The sequence below is a fragment of the Pelobates fuscus genome, chromosome 7, assembly GCF_036172605.1.
Source record: "Pelobates fuscus isolate aPelFus1 chromosome 7, aPelFus1.pri, whole genome shotgun sequence".
Taxonomy (NCBI): domain Eukaryota; kingdom Metazoa; phylum Chordata; class Amphibia; order Anura; family Pelobatidae; genus Pelobates; species Pelobates fuscus.
Genome location: NC_086323.1, coordinates 50,367,252 through 50,390,129, shown reverse-complemented (window position 1 = coordinate 50,390,129; position 22,878 = coordinate 50,367,252). Strand labels below are relative to the sequence as shown.

The window sequence follows — 22,878 nt, the reverse complement described above, 5'->3', positions numbered from 1 at the left end:
AGCACCATGACCATTTTGGGGATTTGAAGTGGTTATGGTGCTTTCGGTTTGAGACACTGAACGCACAGAGATATTTAATGATGCCACTGGGGATGTAACTCCATCTTTGTCAGTGTACTTCGTACATCAGTTACCAGCCTGGAACAAGAATTACGGACTGAGTAATGCCGATTCCGTGCGTATCCATTGTACAGACACCCAGTCATAGGCTGAGAGCAATCAATTGACACTCTCAGACAGTGAATAAGCTGCAGGATCAGCATTGAGCTTTTGCAGCTCTGCAGAAACTGGATGTCATTATCCCGCTGCATAGGAGACCCAGCACCTAGCAGGATCCAAGTAAGAGAGTAAACTGTTGCAAACTAAGTTGCCCCATTGCCAGGGAATGGTGCCCCGGTAGCCCAGCCTTCATGACCACTACAGTGGGCTGTACAGGTTATGATGCTTGAAGTAAGAGGCCAGGAGAAGAATAGAGCATATTAACACAGACTCAAGGCAGACTATTACTTTAAATTTTTTGGCATGTTATCTAGATGGTAACAAAGCGCATTAAGCGGATGCAGGTTTTTCTCATAGGATAAAATGGGTTAAACCAATCAAGTGGCTAGAAGATGCTAAGGTGTGCTTGCAGGCAGCAATCTATTAAAAAAAACGTCCTATACCTTTGTATACAGGAACTTGCCGCACAGCCTTATAGGGAATCCATGTGCACTAAGTGCGATGTAAATTAAAAGGAAAACTGTGATATTTTGTTTTAATTATGTAAAATTAAAAACAAAGTAATATAACATTTATGCACATATCTAAGTATGGTTAAAAAAAAAAATCTCACTGCATCTGCAGGGTAGACATCTTTAAATCCTCTTTGGTCCGAAGCATTTATCTGACCAAACATTTTGCAGGTAATCAAAAGCTAATGCTAGTTCATGAATCCTGGTATCTTGTGCAAGCCCACAGGTCTGGTTTTGCCAGACGCAGAATAAGAAGCTGCTTATTACAGTCTTTCTACTACGGGTGCTTCCCATGACAACAAATTGGATTTTTTTTTGCCCCTTTTTAGATATATTTATACACAGTGAGAAATGCACTTCCTATTCGCTTGTGTCCTCCATGAACAGAAAAATGTAATTTGACCAAACAGAATGAAAGGGACACTTTAGGCACTATAACGATTTCAACTCATTGAATTGGTTGTAGTAAATAGTGGAATCCTCTGGCACTGTCCCACCATTAAATGTTAAACCATTTTCAATTAGTTTAACACTGATTGATTCCTGATTGGTTCCTGGCTTCCAAAAGCTCCGCCCCCACTGGAAGTATGGCTAAGGCAGAGATTACACACTTCCTTCTAGCCGTATCAATTCACATGAACAATGGGTGTCGTGATAGGCTGAAAGCAGTTTGTTGACAATCTCAGCCAATCACATTGCGGCTCTAACTAATGCTTCCTCCTTGACCAAAGCAGCACAGATGGGACTGCTTTTTCTTGGCACTTTAAGCATTGCAGCAATAAAATAATTTTAACATTGAATGGAAAGATGGCGCTGGTGGACACCAGACACTATAACTACTTCAATTTGATGAAACAATTACAATAACTATAGTGACCCTTTAAAGATGGCAACCTGTGCAACGCAAGGTTAAACCAGGAAAATCATGTTTTTAACTTATACAAATATAAATAAACTGTCCTTATTTATGAATTCTAAAATAGAATACAAAAAGATTACATAACAAACCTATTTGAGACTCTTTACAAATACGATTTGTACAGATGTATGCCTGTGTGTTTTAATAATCACACAATCTCAAAAGACATTTCTAGAAGAATTATTATTTTGTACAGTTTGCCAGGATCCAGTTTTCACTAAAACAGAACTGTAGAGAACTGAGAATTTTGTGGCCAATCTAGCCATGTTTGAAAAAAATAGCTGAGTGGGATTTTTTTTTCTCCAGTTTGGCTAGATTAAACTAAAATTCCCTTGTCAATTTTCAACATTCCTACTTTAGTAAATAATCCCAAAATCATTTCTTTTCAATTGTTTTTTTGTAGCAAGAATAATTGGAATTTGACTGTTTTTTTCTTCCTTTAAACCACCTTGGAATTTGACAAACATTTAGTAATAGTATACCATATATTTTTTTGAGAGTTGAGAAACCCCTAAATACACCCACACTGTCCAACATAACTTTCTATCTTACATTATCCAGACATGAATTCTTTTCTAAATAATGCTTTTTTAAAAAAAAAAATATTTCTACATAAACAAAATTCAAAAAACAAACTAAAAGTATACAATAGCGAATACTATTAGAGTATAACCCCAAAACGTGCACACAGGAATGCCACATACACAAAAATGCCAAATATGTAAAGTCTTAATTCTTCAAGTGCATAACACCAGTTACCTAACTACATTTAAATCAAAGAAAGGAAATTATACACAGGGTACACCAGTCATTCAGGCCTCCAACTGGCCTGAATTAGGATTGGATTTCATCTGGACCGAACACCAAAGATGATTGAAGCCCAGACTGAAAAAAATCTGAACAATTTGCCTACTAGCAGCAGGCAAATAATTTGAAAAAGCACAGCGGAACAAGGGTTTATTATGTGGCAGCATGCCAATGCTAAAAAAAAAAATTACAATTACTAAATAAAAAGCCCCACAATATTACAATAAAGAAAATTTTAAACAGCAGGTGGGGGTATATTGAACTAGTAACTGGAAAGCCATTGCTGTCCAGTCACTAGAAAAGGCCCCATCCCATGAGGATGTGGCCTGTGAAATAACAGGGCATATAGTAGCATTGGGTGTGGGACATTTCAATAAGTAATGGGGGATGGACAGATAAGTGTCCACCCGGTGAGTGGGGATATTTAATAATATAAATGAAGAGGCGCCCTTATGCCCCCTCCCCTGCTTCCACCAACACATGTAGTAAGCAATTGGGAGCAATTATAATATTTAGGTGGAGGACCTAATGTCCTCCCCCCCCGACTCCCACCTGTGGGCGACAGATGGGGGGGCCTAATATTAATATTAAAGGGGAGGAGAACCTAGTGTGTCCCCTAGCCCGCAACCACTGGTGTTAGGTGGGGCTCTAATTAATTAAAGGGACATGGATAACTGTGTGGATAACAATTGTTCCATACACAAGCCTTAACCTTGAATGAGACAGTTGTCTCATTTTTCAGGCAGAAACAGAAAGTAAATGTAATTCCTCAGATAGCTATTAGAGATCCTTCCTGGGTCATGGCTGCGTAAAATGCATCCAAACATTCAGTGTCTCCACCCTCTGGATGCAGACACTGAACTTTCCTCATAGAGATTCATTGATTAAATTCATCTCTCTGAGGAGATGCTGATTGGCCAGGGCTGTGTTTGAATTGTGCTGGCTCTGCCCCTGATCTGCCTCCTTGTCAATCTCAGCCAATCCTATGGGGAAGCGCTGTGATTGGATCAGGCCACCACTTCTGATGATGTCAGCAGACAGCTTGTCTTTCTGAGACAAACAGCATACAGAGCTACAGCTTCAGGCTTGAATACAAGATTTTGCTATATTTAAAGAGGCATGAGGGGCCCAGGGGGGCAAGATGGTGGTTTTAACACTATAGACTCAGGAATACATGTTTGTGTTCCTGACCCTATAGTGTTCCTTTAACTGTTTCAAAAATGGCAGAAAAATGAAAATAAAGATTTAGATTTAACAGTGATTTAAAAAAGACAGGTAGTCCCGGCACTTAACCCCAAAAAAGAATGCAGTAGGTTATGACTTAGAGGGTCCCCAACTCCTAATTTTTAAGTGAAAATCAAATGAATACAAGTACAACAATGCACCAGGATGTACATAGTTCTACTTGTATTATTTTAATAATGATTAAACCGGCACTTACTTTTTACAGTGATTTCTTGACAAAGGTGTGAAGATACATACATGCTAACATAACAGTAAGATTTCTTCGTTAGTATTCTATATAAATAAGAACGTCTTTAAAATAACATTTAAAGTATTTTTATATTACTTTGATACTATGTTGTCGCTCATCACACGGTATAAAAGAAATCAGCACTAAAGATTCTAAGGATGCATGTTCCAACATGATTTTCAGGTGTTGAGTTATGAGTGCATACATTTTTTCTATGTATACACACACAACATTTAGTTTAGGTTTAAGGACAACAGGGAAAATGAATCAGTATATATAGGTGATTCGTTCCAAGGAAAATCATCTAAATAATACTACCTTATCATGAAAGTAGATCCTTGACTCATGGAGTATGTCACTTGGGGTTAATTCAATAATTGTTTGCCTTTAATGAATTGTTGGACGTATAGATGAGTTGGAAAAATTCTGTAAAGCGACAGTTGTGCTTGTCAATCCTATGCAGAACAAATTATTCAGATTGGCTCCTTCCGTAGATTGTAATGCAGTGGCAAAGAGAAACTTAAAATTTATAATGTGAATTTTCAAGTCACCAACATTTACTGATTTGTGTACAAACACAGTTCTGCTCTCTGGATCAGCTAGTAATAATGTTGACTTTCTATGAGTCCTAACCTTATCCCATTAATCTCTGCACAGCCATTCTTTATGGGCACAGCAAGGGATTGTGGCAGCCTACTACAGAAAGAAAACTCCTGAAGTTATGGCACAACATACAGTTTCTTAATTGAAGAAAATTGGAACACTGCAGTATGGGATGGTGAACTTATGGAACAATACTGTTTATTATTAAAAAAGAAAACTAAAAACAGGAAATTAAAAAACACGGAACACACCAAGCACATCTACATGTAACCTAATTAACACGTTGTATCTTACAGCTGTTAGAGCACCCCATTTCAAGTATCAAGTATCAAGTATTCCTGATTTTGTTCTTAATTTTTACGTACTGACTAATGCATGCATTTTGCTAATTCTCCACGGCATAATAGCAAACTCCTTCACCCAGAATAAAACACCAAAAGCTTTCACAGAATACGTAAACATACCCACACACAATAATGGTAGGCTTCAGAAGATAAATGAGAGTAAAACCTGAAAGGTGACAGATCCCATTTAATTACCCAGAATTTAATTGGAATAAAAGGACACCGGCTCACCTAACAGTAGCAGTCCTCTACTAAATAACAGCTTCATTCATTAAATATGATTCACGGATCCTTATGGATAACAAAATTGACTTTGTGTCAAATGATCAAGGATACCTTGCTGTCATGTACAAAAAAAAAAAAAACATATATATATATAATGCCAAATTATTCTATATATTAATTAATATGGCTTTTAATAAGAATTAATGCTTCAGAAGAGAATAAAATAATACATTTAATTTAGAGAAATCACATTGAAAGATATACATTTGCTATAGATGATATTCCACTATCCTCAATACATTGTATGTGCTTTGCTTGCTGTATACTCTCAAACATCTGGGTTTAAAATGCTCAACTCAAAATGAAGCCACTAATCTGTTCCCTTCTACTTTGGTTAGAGTTCAGAGAAGAGCTACTAAGCTGGTTCACGGATTGCAGGATAAAACTTACCAGGAAAGGTTAAAGGATCTTAACATGTATAGCTTGGAGGAAAGACGGAGACAGGGGGGATATGATAGAAACAATTAAATACATAAAAGGAATCAACACAGTAAAGGAGGTGACTGTCACGTTTACATCCTCTACATATGCTATGCACAACAAAAATCACCTTTCCAGGAATAGGAGAAGTGCTGCTCGGTGAATCCTATGCCATAAGACCAGGCTTTTGCGACATGCCAGTGGACGCCGGCCGCTGTGGATCCACACTGTCATGTAGCCCCATGTCTGTTCACGATGGTAGCTACGTCGACGTACGGATGACGTCACACAGAGGACGCGCGCGCACATTTTGGGTTCAAAGACTGGATACTGCCAATCGGATTCACATAAGGGATATTTAACCCCTTAAGGACACAACTTCTGAAATAAAAGGGAATCATGACGGAATATTTCCGTCATGTGTCCTTAAGGCATTAAACTCACTCATTTCTTCTAATCATTGTCCTGTCATGGTTTTCCTTTGCTGGTTATCCGAGAGTGTGTTCCTGATTGTATTTCTTTGGTTATTGACTTTGGCTTTGTTAAGTCCGGCCATTCTAAGGTCTGGTTAGACGTTATCCTTATTCCTAGGTGTGATACTAATACTGCGTGTTGGATCAATTGTAATCCTGACAGTGACTATTTAAAAGAAGAAAAACTAACACAACAAGAGGACATAGTCTTAAATTAGAAGGGCAAAGGTTTAAAAAATGCTATCAGGAAGTATTACTTTACTGAGAGAGCAGTGGATGCATGGAATAGCCTTCCAGTTGAAGTGGTAGAGGTTAACACAGTGAAGGAGTTTAAGTATTTGTAAGATAGGCATAAGGCTATCCTAGCTATAAGATAAGGCCAGGGACTAATGAGATTATTTAGAAAATTGGGCAGACTAGATTGGCAGACTATGTCTCTATGTTTCTTCAGAACACACAATCAAACATCCACAAACACAAACTCCTACACGCTAATTAGGCATTTAATGGCAGACTCTTTATATATATATATATATATATATATATATATATATATATATAAAAATATATATATATATATATATATATATATATATATATTGAATTTAGTGCATCAGACGCTCAGTAAATATAAAAAAAATTAAAGAACAAAAATAGTTAAAAAAATTATTTCTTTCATTTAACCCCTACCCTCCCTCTCCTATGTTACTTGTCTTCTGCTTAGGGGGGACTGTCTGGGCTCGGCCCAGACAGTCCCCCCTCTCCACTTTAGGACCTCCAGGGGCTAAAAGAGCGGTCACATGGCTGCAATAGGTGTCCACAGTGCTGCCAGCAGGGGGACTGCCTGAACTGACAGGCAGCCCGCCTGCTGGTGGAAAAAGTAAAAAAAAAAAAAAAAGATTTTAGAAGATATTTTATCTGAGGATCCACATTGACCATGGGACAGATATTGGTGGGAGTACAACCAATACCTTAACTTCTCTCTCTCTCAGCTAAAGCAACAAAACTTTCTTCTCTCAGATAAAGCAATACATTTTAAATAAATTCAAATTAGAAAATCTTACAGCATGATCTGGAACAATGTAGCCCAGCGGTTCCCAACCCAGTCCTCAAGTACCCGCAACCAGTCCAGGATTTAGGGATTACCCTGTGTCAAAAGTGTTTTTCTTTTCTTTATAAAAGCACCTTGGACACAACTGGGTAATCCATAAATCTTGGAATGTTAGGGAGTAGTTGAGAACTGGGTTGGGAACTACTGAGGTAGCCAATGACACAAATATGCTTGTCTCTATAATTTTAGCAATGTTAACCCAAACTGACTCAAACGTGAGGCATCAGTGCCATTAACTCCAAAATAATTATCATAGACCTGTTGAGAAGGTGACAAACTGTTGACCATCTATGGTTGAGAAGTTCAATCAATAAATGTTTATGCTATATTGAGGGCTCAAAATTGCAGTGTTGAGTCCTTTTTATGGCCTGGCTAATATCGTAGGACTAGCAATTTTAAGCCTTGTGTAGTTTATTTATTCTTTTATTTTTCTTCTTCTATTTCATATGCATTTGATCCTGATAATTTCTTGGGCTTTTCTCAAAACATGTGTTTACCTCTTGATCACCACTGCTTTAGCCATCATTGTGTTGTCTAGAAAACCGCCAACTCAATAAAAACTACATTACAGTAGATTATTGTAATGAGTGAATGAAAAATTAATTACCAAAGAGTGCAAGACAAATTGAAAAGGCGAACACAAATGGCAAGAAATAGAGCTATTAGTATGACGGTCCTATTGAAGTATGAAATGGGAAGGTTTGTTAATGCCAATACTGAAAAGATCAATGTTTTAAATAGCATTTTCTATTTCTTTGATGTTCTATTGAATATATCTTAGCTGAAAGCTTGGAAATAAATATGATGGTATCTTTGTAATCAGCATGCGCTTAACTGAAACTTTACAGTTTGAACATTAAAGCTATACATTAAATGGTTAACATTAAGAGGAACAATGTGACATTTTAAAGATCCAATGTAGCTTGGTTGCAATTTCTAAGTGCTGCTTCAAAGTGTGTGCTTGGAGATATTGTGGAGAGTTTTACCGATTCTTCAACTCTAAGATCTTGCTAAGATTTTTCTTTCTACTGTTACAGGTAAGATTCATCTATAGGAAAAGGTTACTGATTGCACAAGGTTTGATTTCCTGTTGGTAATTGGTAAGTCGTTTAATTTGATTAGCTAGGTGCTTGCTATTGATTGATTGTTGGTTAATTGTTGTTTGCAAATAAGCATAGGTCTACCCAGGTGTTAAACATTCCTAGTGGGTGGTGCCTTTAGGAGTTTTATAAGGGTTGTGGTCATTAGCTTGGCTAATATAGCTTGGTTGCTGCTTCAAAGTGTGTGCTTGAAGATATTCTGGAGATAAACTGAAGGTAATCTGAGGTATACAAGAAGACAAAAAAAAATTAAGATTTGTTTGATTTAAATTACTCATCTCATTAAAATGGCAGACTTAGTTCAGTGTAATAGTTGTTATGCATTTGTTTCAAGTTCTGCTTTTTGGAGATTTGGATGCTGTCTATTCTGTAGACAGTTTTCTATATTGCGGCAAGAGATTGTGTTTTTGACAATGATATACGGCAAGTTGCTCCTACACTGTCATTCTATGAAGTTCTGCCTGTGCATAACAGGCGGATGCGTATTAAGGACTTTAACTTGTGGCTTGGTGAAGGGTGTCGGGAGCAAAGATTTGGCTTCATTTCTCATGGTAGCTCTGTTTGGAATGTAAATAAACTGTACAAAAAAGATGGTTTGCATCTTTCTCAAAAGTGAACAAATGTTAGCAGTTCAGAGGTTTTGCTAGGATGTATTTAAACTGGGGGGGGGGGGGTGGGGAGGGTGATAAAACATCAATCCAATTGTCTCCCAAAACAAGGACAGAATAGCAAGTGTGTTAAAAATGATAAACTTAGAGTCATGTCTACAAATGCTCACAGTTTAGGGAATAAGATCCAAGAACTTGTGGCAATAATGGCAACTGATCATTTAGATTTGGTCGCTGTTACTGAGACATAGTATAATGAGAAAAATTACTGGAATGTAGCAATACCAGGGTACTCTTTATATAGAAAAGACAGGGAAGGCAAGAAAGGGGGAGGGGTGGCCATAAAATCTAGCCTAATAAAAGTTAGTTAGGCGAACATAGCGTCCGTTTGGGTTACGTTAGAGTTTGGTAATCGCACAGTAACTCGTGTAGATGTGATTTATAGGCCCACAGGACAAATAGAAGAGTTAGATAATCTACTAGTTGAGGAAATAGCTAAAATGACAATAAAGGGGGAAGTTATAATCATGGGGGACCTTAATCTTCCTGATGTGAACTGGACAACAAAAATAGCTGCTTGTACCAGGAGCACACATATTCTAAACTCCCTGCTGGGATTGTCTCTAAAACAAGTCGTGGAGGAGCAAACTCGTAAAGAAGCCATTCTAGATTTAGTGTTAACTAATGGAGATTTGGTATCAGATATTACTGTAGGTAAAAGTTTAGGATCCAGTAATAATCAGTCAGTGTGGTTTAATATAAGAACAGTGACTGAGTCACACCACACAAAAACAAAAGTTTTAGACTTTAGAAAAACAGATTTTTCTAAAATTAGAATATGTGTAAAGGAGTCATTATCAGACTGGAGCAGTTTAAATGGAGTCCAAGAGAAATGGAATTATTTAAAAGTTGCACTGCTGAAGGCAACAGAAAATTGCATTAGACTTGTCAGTAAAAGCAAAACAATTAAGAAACCACTCTGGCACTCCACAGATGTGGCCAAAATAGTAAAAAAACAAAAGGTTAGTAATTATAAAAAAAAAAACAGAGCGAGGAAGATAGATAGATCTCTAAGATTAGGTAGAAAGAGGCTAAGCAAGTTATAAGAACTTCCAAATCACACACAGAAGAGAAAAAAGCACAGTCACTAAAATAGGGGCCACATTTTTTTTAGATACATAAATGAGAAAAGGAAAGTAAAACAAGGATTAGTTAAATTAAAAACAAAAGAATGAAGGAATTTAGAAGTGGATAAAGGTCTAGCTGACTGCCTCAGTGAATATTTTTGTTCAGTATTTACAGATGAAAATGAAGGAAAGAGGCCTCAGTTAGGAAAAAGTACAAATTAGTCATTTGTTACATGTGAATTTACAGAGGAAGAGGTTCTATTTCAACTGTCAAAAGTAAAGACAAATAAGTCAATGGGACCTGATGTGATACACCCAAAGTTTTCAAGATCAGAGACAACATGGGTTTATTTCAAGGAGATCATGCCAAACTAATCTTAATGATTTTTTTGATTGGGTTACTAAAATGATAGATTAGGATGGTGCAGTAGACATTGCTTACCTAGATTTCAGTAAGGCTTTTGACACTGTTGCAGATAAAACTAATCAATAAACTGCAATCTTTAAATTGGATTCCAATATTGTAGAATGGGGAAGGCAGTGGCTTAGTGACAGGCAACAGAGGGTTGTAGTCAATGAAGTATATTCAAAGCATGGTCTTGTCACCAGTGGGGTACCTCAGGGATCTGTACTTGGACCCATTCTCTTTAATATTTGTATTAGTTATACTGCAGAAGGTCTTAATGGTAAGGTATGTATTTTTGCTGATGATACTAAGATATGTAACAGGGTTGATGTTCCAGGAGGGATAAGCCAAATGGCAAATTATTTTGGTAAACTTGAAAAATAGTTGTGGCAGCTGACATTTAATGGGGATAAGTGCAAGATAATGCATCTTGGATGTAAAAACCCAAGGTAGAGTGCATAATACTTGATAGAGTCCTAACCTCAACTTCTGAGGAAAGGGATTTAGGGGTAATTATTTCAGATGACTTAAAGGTAGGCAGACAATGTAATAGAGCAGCAGGAAATGCTAGCAGAATGCTTGGTTGTATAGGGAGAAAGAGGGAAGTAGAAAGAGGGAAGTGTTCATGCCATTGTACAGAACACTGGTGAGGCCTCACTTGGAGTATTGTACGCAGTACTGGAGACCGTATCTCCAGAAGGATATTGATACTTTAGAGAGAGTTCAGAGAAGGGCTACTAAACTGGTTCATGGATTACAGGATAAAACTTACCAGGAAAGGTTAAAGGAACTTAACATGTATAGCTTGGAGGAAAGATGAGACAGGGAGATATGATAAAAACATTTAAATACATAAAGGGAATCAACACAGTAGAGGAGGAAACTATATTTAACCCCTTAAGGACCAAACTTCTGGAATATAAGGGAATCATGACATGTCACACATGTCATGTGTCCTTAAGGGGTTAAAAGAACAAAAACTACCACAACAAAAGGACATAGTCTTAAATTAGAGGGGCAAAGGTTTACAAATAATATCAGGAAGTATTACTTTACTGAGAAGGTAGTGGATGCATGGAATAGCCTTCCAGCTGAAGTGGTAGAGGTTAACACAGTGAAGGGGTTTAAGCATGCATGGAATAGGCATAAGGCTATAATATATAAATCCCAGTCAGACCACCTCACCAGCAAATGTTCCTGGTCAATACATCTAACAATACTATATATATCTGCTCACCTCAAATCCTGATAGATTGCAAGCTTCTTTGCGCAAGGCCCCCTTTCGCTCTTAAATAGCCCTTTTCTGTAGCTGCAATGCGCTGTAGCATATGTTTGCGCTATTTAAATGCCGATAATATACCCTGCTGTGTGTGCATTGAGCAACATAACTAAAGAAATATAAAAATTAGCTACATATGTCTTCATTTAAACCTCAGTAAGATGTCTTCTTTTAAACCTTAATAGCATGCTACGCCTTTGTTTTGAAACACTTTATAGAGTCTATGGAATGCATACAGTGAAACTGTTATTTTTTACCCGCTAATAATTTTATATATGAATCATGCTAGCTAGACAGCTAGCAAATGAATAGATTAGTAGCTATGTTAAAAATGTAGTTACTTCATGTCTGATTCTGGTATCTTGCCACAATCTAGCTGCACGTATGTTCCATGTGTACTCACACCTTGTCTATCATTCTTAGTAAGCTGTCCACAGAACAAAGAATTTGAAACCAGATTATATTTGATGCCCACTGAGGCTTAAGCACACATGGAACATCTGGGCAGCCAGACACACTTGAGTGATAATTGTTTTTTTTTATATCTCCTGATCTAGGAGTTTGCTATTTTACAATCCATTTATATTTGCCTTTAGTATGCTCTTTCTGACCGCCTTATTGACACTTTTGCTTTTAGTAACTGCCTAAATAAATTGTGAGCTATACATATATATGTTTACATACTTTGGTGTCTAGTTATCTTGCGTACCACTGTTTTAAGTGGCATTTTAGTAAATAATGCCAATATCTTGCCCAGTATCAGCAGTTGCAAGTAAAATTTAACAACATTTTTTAACATATAACAACGTCTTATTTACCACTCTGGTGCTGCGATACTGAATATTCAATACAGTGCTTATTTTTAGGAACAGTTATTTTATTCGTAAGTAATGTTATTTTCTGCCATAGGATTCTTTTATATCTTCTCTGGGCCTTTCTGACCTTTCTTGTTATCCAAGATGGTATTGTTTCCACTGTTGTATTACAGGCATTGTCATATAAGTGCAATAAAACAATTTCATTGGAGTTAGACTTCCATATATACCATTCAATATTTTTAATTAAGGTAACAGTTAAGGTAAGGATAAGGTTTTAGAATGTGGAACACTGAATCCTGAAATTTTCCCATTTAAGCATATACCATTCAAATGCGGAGGAGATTTATCAAGGCAAAACAGGTGCTATTCTGGGTGTAATCTGCTATATGTTGAGAGGCATTCTATTTTTTTCCATGGTGATTTCTCCATTCTCAGCTCATTGGTACTGTACACATGTATGCATACGACACTGTAATCTACGCTAGTAAACCCAATCTACCGCAGCTTGAGGCCATGCTCCAAGACCAGTTCACAGAGGTAGAAAAGTGGATTGTGGTTAACAAACTCTTTCTAAACACTCACAAAACTGTTACAATGGTCTTTGTAACTGTACCTAAATTACATAAACTACAACATCAACAACTATATATCAGAACAAATTCAACTAGCACACTGACAGCAGTCTGTATCTACATATGTTGCTGGTTCCCAATCTATCTTTTGGCCTTCACATTGAAAAAATAGCTGCAAAATGTTATCAAAAACTTGGTGCCCTGTACAGAAACAAATCCTGCCTAATCCCTAAAGTAAGGAAACAGATTGGCCAACAAATGCTAATGCCGGTCACTGAATATGGGGATGTGGTGTATGCACCTGCATCCCAAACCCACCATCATAAACTTACTATATTTTATAACTCCTTCTGTCTCTTTGTATTAAAATGTAATTACTTGGTCCACCATTATAACATATTAAAAGAGATAACCAGACTGTCGCTGACACACTCTTTATCTTTCCAGCCTTATGTTTAAAGGGACTCTCCAGTGCCAGGAAAACAATCATTTTTCCTGGCACTGCAGGTCCCTTCTCCCTCCCACCCCCAATCCCAAGTTGCTAAAGGGGTTAAAACCCCTTCAGTGACTAACCGGAGTCCAGCGCTGATATCCCTCTGCGCTGGTTCAGGGTCTGCCCACGCTCCTCCCCCGCAGACGTCATCCAGCGGGGGAGACCTATTACGCATGCACGGCCGGCGACGGGCGAGACCTAATGCACATGTGCATTAGAGCTCCCCATAGGAAAGCATTGAAAATGCTTTCAATGCTTGCCTATGGGGATTTCAGCTACGCTGGAGGTCCTCATGTAGTGTGAGGACGTCCAGCGACGCTATAGCACAGAAAATCTGTGCTATAAACCAGGAAGTGCCCTCTAGTGGCTGTCTAGTAGACTGCCACTAGAGGAGGAGTTAACCCCGCAATGTAAATATTGCAGTTTATGAGTAGAATGATGTCCCCAGGTGTTTCTGGGTAGGCGTATGTTTGCCTCATAAGTCCACTTTATACATGGATTTCTTGGAGTATGTGTCTGCTATATACAGCAGCTTTGAAACACAACTCAGGAAGAGGAGCAAAGCCAGTGAACCACTCATGGACAGCTTTAGAAATGTATTAACTATCCACTTACTTCAGGTGGAAGGGGTTTTCATCCACACTTTTTTCCCTTCCTGAGTTGTGTTTCAAAGCTGTTGTATACAGCAGACATATACTCCAAGGGATCCATATATAAAGTGGAATTATGAGACAAAAATGTGGTTCTTTGTTGAGCTCATTTGCATACGCCTACCCAGTATCCCTTGCAGTAGTGAGCACACTGTTAAAGTGAGATTTCTGTTCGAAAAGCAAGTCTTAAAGCACAACACTTTTGTTTTTGCCCCCATTTTTTATGAGCTGAACTCAAAGATCTAAGACTTTTTCTATGTGCACAAATGGCCTATTTCTCTCAAATATTGTTCACAAATATGTCTAAATCTGTGTTAGTGAGCACTTCTCCTTTGTCGAGTTAATCCATCCACCTCACAGGTGTGGCATATCAAGATGCTGATTAGACAGCATGATTACTGCACAGGTGTGCCTTAGGCTGGCCACATTAAAAGGCAACACTAAAATGTGCAGTTTTACTGTATTGGTGGGGTCCGAAACCAGTCAGTATCTGGTGTGGCCACCATTTGCCTCACGCAGTGCAACACATCTCCTTTGCATATAGTTGACCAGGTTGTTGATTGTGGCCTGTGGAATGTTGGTCCACTCCTCTTCAATGGCCGTGCGAAGTTGCTGGATATTGGCAGGACCTGGAACACACTGTCATATACGCCGATCCAGAGCATCCCAAACATGCTCAATGGGTGACATGTCCGGTGAGTATGCTGGCCATGCAAGAACTGGGATGTTTTCAGCTTCCAGGAATTGTGTAAAGATCCTTGCAACATGGGGCCATGCATTATCATGCTGCAACATGAGGTAATGGTCGTGGATGAATGGCACAACAATGGGCCACATTGTTTTCTCTGTGCATTCAAAATGCCAATAAAATGCACCTGTGTTTGTTGTCCATAACATACGCCTGCCCATACTATAACCCCATCGCCACTCGATCCACAACTTTGACATCAGCAAACCGCTCACCTACACAACATACACACTGTCTGCCATCTGCCCTGTACAGTGAAAACTGGGATTTATCCTTGAAGAGAACACCTCTCCAAAGTGCCAGATGCCATCGAATGTGAACATTTGCACACTCAAGTCGGTTACAACGACGAACTGCAGTCGGGTCGAGACCCCGATGAGGACAACAAGCATGCAGGTGAGCTTCCCTGAGACGGTTTCTTATTTTTTAATTTTTTTTTTGTATATTCAGCAAACAACAAGAAATGAGACATTACTATACAACAATATATTTAAATAACATAAATATTATAATGACAACATTCAACCTACAAACATACCAATGGCCATCGTTGGCCATTACACTGTCCTGTTAGCGAGAGTCCCCAGTCCAATCTGCTCACGAGAAGTAAAGAGTAGGAAGAACCAACAGAAATCAACTGTCCAGCTTACCATCTTTAATCACCTTATTCAATGTTGTATCCCATTTCTTCCATAAATCGGAAGATTCCTCTATACATTTGTATCCATTTTTAACTAAAATAAAATCTGAGCACTTAACTGAGAAATTGTGAAATCATTCTTTCCTTTCCAAATTTTTTGCTATTAATTTTTTAGTGTCAATCAAACAGTGATTTATCAAAAATTTATCTATTTGCTTCAATTTTGGCCAATGTAATTGTAGTAACATTGTTACAAGGGTTTTTGGAAATTTGACCTCACTTAATCTGAATATAACATTTTGAGTCCATTGTCATAAAACCTTAGTACAAGCCCTCCACGTGTGAACATAATTTCCAGTTGCTACTCCATAATTCCAACATTTTTCACTTGAATCTGAAACAAACTTAGATAGTCTTACTGGGGTCAAATACCATAGCTTAATCATTTTAAAGTGAGTTTCCATAAGTGAGAGTGAATGAACATATCTGTAGTTTTTGGAACTTGAGGACATCCATTCTCTTATCGTAATCTTTAAATCTTTCTCCCATCTTTTAATGGCTGGAATTATTGTAGAGGTTTTACTCACTTCTATGAGTTTTATGCATCGTGACAAATATATATTTTTTATTTATTCTCCTGTAACAATCCTTTCATAAATTTGTAAATAATTCCACCTGAAGTAATTTCAACTCTTTCTAAAAAATGTTTAACTCTTATGTATGTGAAAGTTTCAGTAACGGTCAGGTGGAATTCTTGTATTAGAATCTAGGTTATATTTCTGGATTTCCTTGTGTTTAACGTCATAATCCTCTCAGTCACTGTCACATTTTGAAAATCAAACATTTTGTTTCATAGTCCTAATCTCCTAGTGATTTTATTCCATATAGGAGATATTTGTTTCCATATAAAGGAATTAGAGAAATTACAATATTTAGTGTTCCATATTAAATCTATTGGATTATTCATTTGACAAACTTCACGCCCTGAGATGGTTTCTGATTGTTTGTGCAGAAATTCTTTGGTTATGCAAAGCTGTCCGGGTGGCTGGTCTTAGACGATCTTGGAGGTGAAGATGCTGGATGTGGAGGTCTGGGTTGGGCTGGAGTAGTTACACGTAGTCTATGTTTGTGAGGCCGGTTGGATGTACTGCCAAATTCTCTGAAATGCCTTTGGAGACGGCTTATGGTAGAGAAATGAACATTCAATTCACGGGCAACTGCTCTGGTGGACATTTCTGCAGTCAGCATGTCAATTGCACACTCCCTCAAAACTTGCGACATCTGTGGCATTGTGCTGTGTGATAAAACTGCACATTTTGGTGTGGCCTTTTATTGTGGCCAGCCTAAGGCTCACCTTTGCAACAATCATGCTATCTATTTAGCATCTTGATATGCCACACCTGTGAGGTGGATGGATTATCACGGCAAAGGAGAAGTGCTCACTAACATAGATTTATACAGATTTGTGAACAAAATTTGAGTGAAACAGGCCTTTTGTGTACATAGAACAAGTCTTATATGTTTGAGTTCAGCTCATGAAAAATGGGGGCAAAAACAAAAGTGTTGCGTTTATAATTTTGTTCAGTGTATATACATTTTAAATTTGTTTTCCTTTTGTGTAATATTATTGTACCTTAGTCTAACAAGGCAGTCTTGTGGTTCCAGGACATACTTGAAAACGAGAGAAATCTCAATGTATACGTCCTTGTAAAATATTTTATAAATAAATAAATAATTGGCCACAAATATTACCTCTTTTTGACTTGATAAATTTGCCCCTGGATGTGTAGCCAGAGATGAGTATAGGATTCAGACATATTTGAGGCACTGATTATAAAGAAAATCAGAACAGAAAGGGCAGGGTATATAAGTGTATCAAAGAGCTCCACGGCAATAAAACTGCAGTACTGTGCAGTGTGCTTGTAGGGGAGGGTTGACAAAACAGGGGGCAATTACTCCCTGGGCCCATATCATTTAGAGTTTGTGAGCTTCATCAAAACGTTTTGTCTGATTTAAAACGACTTGAGGCTTCATAGTGCGACAGCTCTATGATGCTGGCAGGTTCTCGCCTCTGCATGTATGTGCTATTGTGCATCAGCTTTCTGCTGCCCCCTGTGGCACCAAATTAAACCGGCACCTAGTTACAACCACCCTCTAATGAATATAAAATCACCTAAAATGTCCGATACCTTGACCAATCCTCCAGCCACACCTCTTCATTTAAAGTATACCAGTTTTGCATTTTGGAATGTTGTGGATTATAGTCATTGTACAGAATTTGGTATTCCCTTAGCTGTGATGTCAGGTCACATTGTACTGCACATTTCACCATACTTATTGATGGCTCCATGCATTATTCTGTGCACAAATTCACACCAAAGAATTAGTTCACTGTAGTTAGATGTAGTAGTTAGTTCCCCTAAAAATAGGGAAGGGGGAAAGGCTTTAGCTATTCTATTTTCCAGTCTACAGTTTAATAAATTACCCACTTACACTATTTCTGCATGGATAGGAACAGGCTCATAACTGAAATCAAATTTATATATTTGTCAAAATAGACAAGCTGGGGAAAAAAATCTGGGATGGAGAGTGTTGGCTTGGCCTAAAATGTCAAATTGATGGCTATTCTTGATTTAGTTTATAATTGTGTATGGGTATATTCCATATCACTGCTGTGTAATGAGGAGTAGGGTGAATTGTAGTGCTACACAATTGAACTAATGGAATAATCGGATGCTGGTCTAGGACAAGGGTAGGCGACCTTTGGTACTAGAAACCTTTGGTACTAAAAAGGGTGTGGACTACATCTCCCACAATGCTCTTCAACAATATTGCTGCCAAAATGTAGAATGTAGTCCACCACATCTAGAGTGCCAAAGGTTGCCTACCTCTGGCCTTGGATATATCCAATGGGCCCCATGCTAACTGCTGATTGCCAATAGTGATGTCCCGAACGGTTCGCTGGCGAATAGTTCTTGGCGAACATAGCATGTTCGCGTTCGCCACCGTGGGCGAACACATGCGATGTTCGGTCCGCCCCCTATTCTTTATCATTGAGTAAACTTTGACCCTGTACCTCACAATCAGCAGACACATTCCAGCCAATCAGCAGCACACCCTCCCTAGCAGACCCTCCCACTTACTGGACAGCATCCATTTTAGATTCATTCGGAAGCTGCAACCATTTTATTTTATTTTTTCAGTTTATTATTTTTTTTTCAGTGACCCTATGTAGGGGGAACAGTCCCTATTCTGCTCTGTGTCAGTGTGTATCAGGGATCCTTAGGATAGGTGTCAATCCATATCTGCCAAGTAACCCTATGTAGGGGGAACAGTCCCTATTCTGCTCTGTGTCAGTGTGTATCAGGGATCCTTAGGATAGGTGTCAATCCATATCTGCCAAGTGACCCTATGTAGGGGGAACAGTCCCTATTCTGCTCTGTGTCAGTGTGTATCAGGGATCCTTAGGATAGGTGTCAATCCATATCTGCCAAGTGACCCTATGTAGGGGGAACAGTCCCTATTCTGCTCTGTGTCAGTGTGTATCAGGGTCTCTGAGGACAGGTGTCAATCCATATGTCAAGGTGTCAATATGTCATATGTCAGGTGTCAATCCATATCCATTGTGATTTAGGAATGTTAGGTGATTTATGCCCTTTATGGATTAAAACCAGACTCTGCATCAACTGTGTAATTTTCCATGGGAGTTTTGCCATGGATCCCCCTCCGGCATGCCACAGTCCAGGTGTTAGTCCCCTTGAAACAACTTTTCCATCACTATTGTGGCCAGAAAGAGTCCCTGTGGGTTTTAAAATTCGCCTGCCCATTGAAGTTTATGGCGGTTCGCCCGGTTCGCGAACGTTTGCGGAAGTTCGCGTCCGCCGTTCGCGAACCGAAAATTTTGTGTTCGCGACATCACTAATTGCCAAGCCAAAACCTGTCAGCACTACACAAAATTGGGCAGGGAAAGGGCTTGCATGTAATCATTTTCTGGTCCTGCCAACACTCATTGTGATGGAGCCTGCTCCAATCATGCTTCAAGTGGTGCAGGACTCAGAGTGTAACTCCCCTTAAAAGAGAATAATAATTCTCCTTGTCTCTTTCTCATATTCCATGAACTCCTTAGGCACCAGAGAGCTAATTGGAGAGGAGATGGGGAAGATCATGAACAATCGAAGCACACTGATAACCAGGGGGAGACTTTTTTGGGGAATGGTCCTTAGTTGGTGGCATCCTGGAACTCTACGCGAGATCTAAATATGGCCATGGCCCAGTTAAACTTCCCTTGATGTTTTTTTGGACACTTTGCTCATGGGAATTAGCTCTGTCTGAAGATGTATAGGTTGTTGATATACTGTTGGAGAAAGTTTTGTTTTTGGGTTACTGTTGTAAGATGCCTTGTTTTCTGGAAGTTAATACAATTATTCCCAGTTAATGGAGTTATTCCCCAGACAGCACCAGGGAGGGACTCTATTTTCACCTTATATTACACCCCATCCCCTATCTCCATTGTGATTGTCCCTATAAATATGTGCCTTTGTCCCAATAAAGTGTTGTTGTTTTACCCCTTCACCAAGTGTTATTTTGTGTTTGGGGCCAGGTCTGTAGTCACTTCAGCACTTTCTGGTCTAGTGACTGGGAACTTTGACGGATGTACTCACCTAGAGTACTGGAGCTCCATCACACTCATCATATCAGCCTGCTTTTATTGAAAAATAATGTAGCAATGTTCGACCAACCTTGTGGTAGGTAGGTGTCCTTAATGTAAAATATCAGATTCTATAAGTTTATACACCCTCACACTGCAAACATCAAACAATGGAATTCGAAACATGAGATCCCAAGTGTTCAATGTATTTAACTTTTAAATTTTTATATTATTATAGTGGCATATGTTTGGTAGAATTGCGTTGAGTAGACAATACAGTTTTAAAGTAGCCAAGTTAAAAAAAAAATTCAGTTCTATAGTATGGTTACAATTTACAAGATTTTGGGAGCACACCTTGTGACTGCTCTCCTCTCTTTTGATCCTTTAAGGGTTGTCTGCTCTGTGTCCCCTGGTGCCTGACGCCAATGGAATGTGACATTTTTGCCCTGGTGCCTTGCACAACTAAGGTCAGCATACCACAAATTAGCCACTGCTTGAATAGTGGAGTTAGCAAGAGGAGAAATTGTGAGTGTTACAAAGTAATTTCGTCACTGTTCCTGGATTCAGGAAAAGATAGAGCATGCACTGTGGTCATACTTGCTTTTTAGATAGTTTTTTGGCCAAAAAAATTGAATTGAAAAAAAGAAGACTCCAACTCAGTAATGCATCCAGCATAGTTATTTTGGCCTAAAATTAGAAACTCCCTGACAGTTTACAATTTATTGAATAAGCTACAGAGGTTGTCACTAGACGAACTATAGTTACCCGGTGGTATCACATTTCTGCTCTTCTAAACGCCAACCAGATGTACAATTCTAAGTTGAAAAGAAAATGCAAATAAGGGCATTCTCAATAGCATTAAGAGTGACTTGTGGATTCTTCAATATTTGTGTTTCTACTTTGTATATTATATATTTTGGTGATTTCACAAAGTAATTCAAAAATTAAGATGCATCAATCTATTAAAAGGGTAATCTTAATTTAAACTTGTGACTTTTAGACAAAAATGGCCAAGGTATAACATTTTTTTTTTTTTTAAAGAGAGAAGATATACATATGGAAAGGCTGTAAGCAATCTGTCTGTTTGGGCATTGTCCCTGCATATAGTTTATTTTCAAAATTGATGTATCTGAGGAGAATTAGATAATTCGTGACAATAATTTATGACACACAATAACAACCTTAAGATAATGAAAAGAATGAGTTGTTCCTGGAACGATCAGTTCTAAACATTAACAGATGGCAACCAAACTGCTAAAACACAGAACATTAACACAAACATGGACATTGGCTCAGTTCTTACTTGATATGACTGCCGGATTGTTTTGTCCTCCGTCAGGTTTCACCCACACTTCCACAGTGAACCATTCACGAGGGATTCGCAGCTCTGCATCTGGACTTAACACCATCTGACTACGTACACCAGAAAAATATAGGGAGCCCTCAATGGACCCCTTTTGAGGTATGACCGGTATAGAGAAATTAGTCAACATCCATTTTGAGCCATTAAACTCAGCATCTCGAGGGTGTCTTCCCCTTCTTGTTGCTTGAGATAATACTTTGATTGCTCTCCTAGTGCTTGTCTTATGTTTGCTATTTTTTTTGGCAATACTTCTATTTTGCAAGGTATTGTTCCTATATTGATGCCTTGTATTCCAGGCAGTGCTATTTTGTAATTTATTTATTGCACCTACACTCTGTCTGAGGTCTTCCTTTTTTCTTTTGAAAGTGTCCACATCACATGATTCTGATCCATGGACCTTGCAACTTAATTTAATTTTTCCAGAAGTGTAGCTGTGTTGCATAGAGTAGGCTCCATAAGGATGGTTTTGGGGAGTGATTCCAGGCTTTGCGTCTCTACCCAACAAGCAAGGTTCTTTCAGTGACTTTACCCTCCAATATTCAGCTTTTAGCAGCATTTCCCGCTTACGCTGAAGAGTGGGGTCTTCTTTGTGGGATCTACCACAACAGGAAAGGAGGAAAATAGTCAGAAGAGCTAAGCTCAAACATTGCATCTTGATTTGCCCAAGGTACATCACACACAGGTGGCCCAAATAATTAGCACAATTGCAGGTGATCCTAACAAACCTAAATTAGTCTCAACCACTCAGATAATTGCAGCATGAAGATATAAGGCCTCTTTTACTGTCTATAGCTGTCTATTTTACTTAATGTTTTCTTCCCTTCTTCTCGTGTATGATAGGAAAATCATTTTACTTCATGTCTGTGAACTCGGGCTTTCATTTCTTGGGTTCTTCTTATTTCTTGTCTCAGTTTCTGAGTCTCGGACATGTATAACTCACATAATTCTCTCATATGTAATTTTGCCTTAATCTTTTAATTTTTTTGCTTATGTTTTTTTAACCTTTTGCCAGATCCAAAAAAAACAAAACAAAAAAACACCCTGATTTCTTTCTTTTTCTAACTAGGTAATTGTTCCGAGTAGATCGTAGTCTTTACCGTCTGTACTGAGAAATACTAAAATGGTCCGTTTTCTCTGCGTATTGCAGGAGCTATGGGGTGAAGAATCCCGATTGTTGAATGTGTGATGTTACAGCCCCCAAAGGATTCTTAACATATGTTCTTAGCCAGATGTTAAGCTAGCACATGTGTAACATATGC

The 22,878-nt window shown here is 38.4% G+C and overlaps 1 protein-coding gene across 1 annotated transcript in view; it reads right to left on the bottom strand.

Moving 5' to 3' along the window:
* PAPPA2 (pappalysin 2) overlaps positions 1 to 22,596 on the bottom strand; it is a 166,595-nt gene extending 143,999 nt beyond the window's left edge. Inside the window, exon 1 of the mRNA XM_063428239.1 lies at positions 21,560 to 22,596. Within this exon, the coding sequence (XP_063284309.1) occupies positions 21,560 to 22,292 (733 nt within the window). The 5' untranslated portion in view covers positions 22,293 to 22,596. The remainder of the gene's footprint in view (positions 1 to 21,559) is intronic.
* Between the last annotated feature and the right edge of the window lie 282 nt (positions 22,597 to 22,878).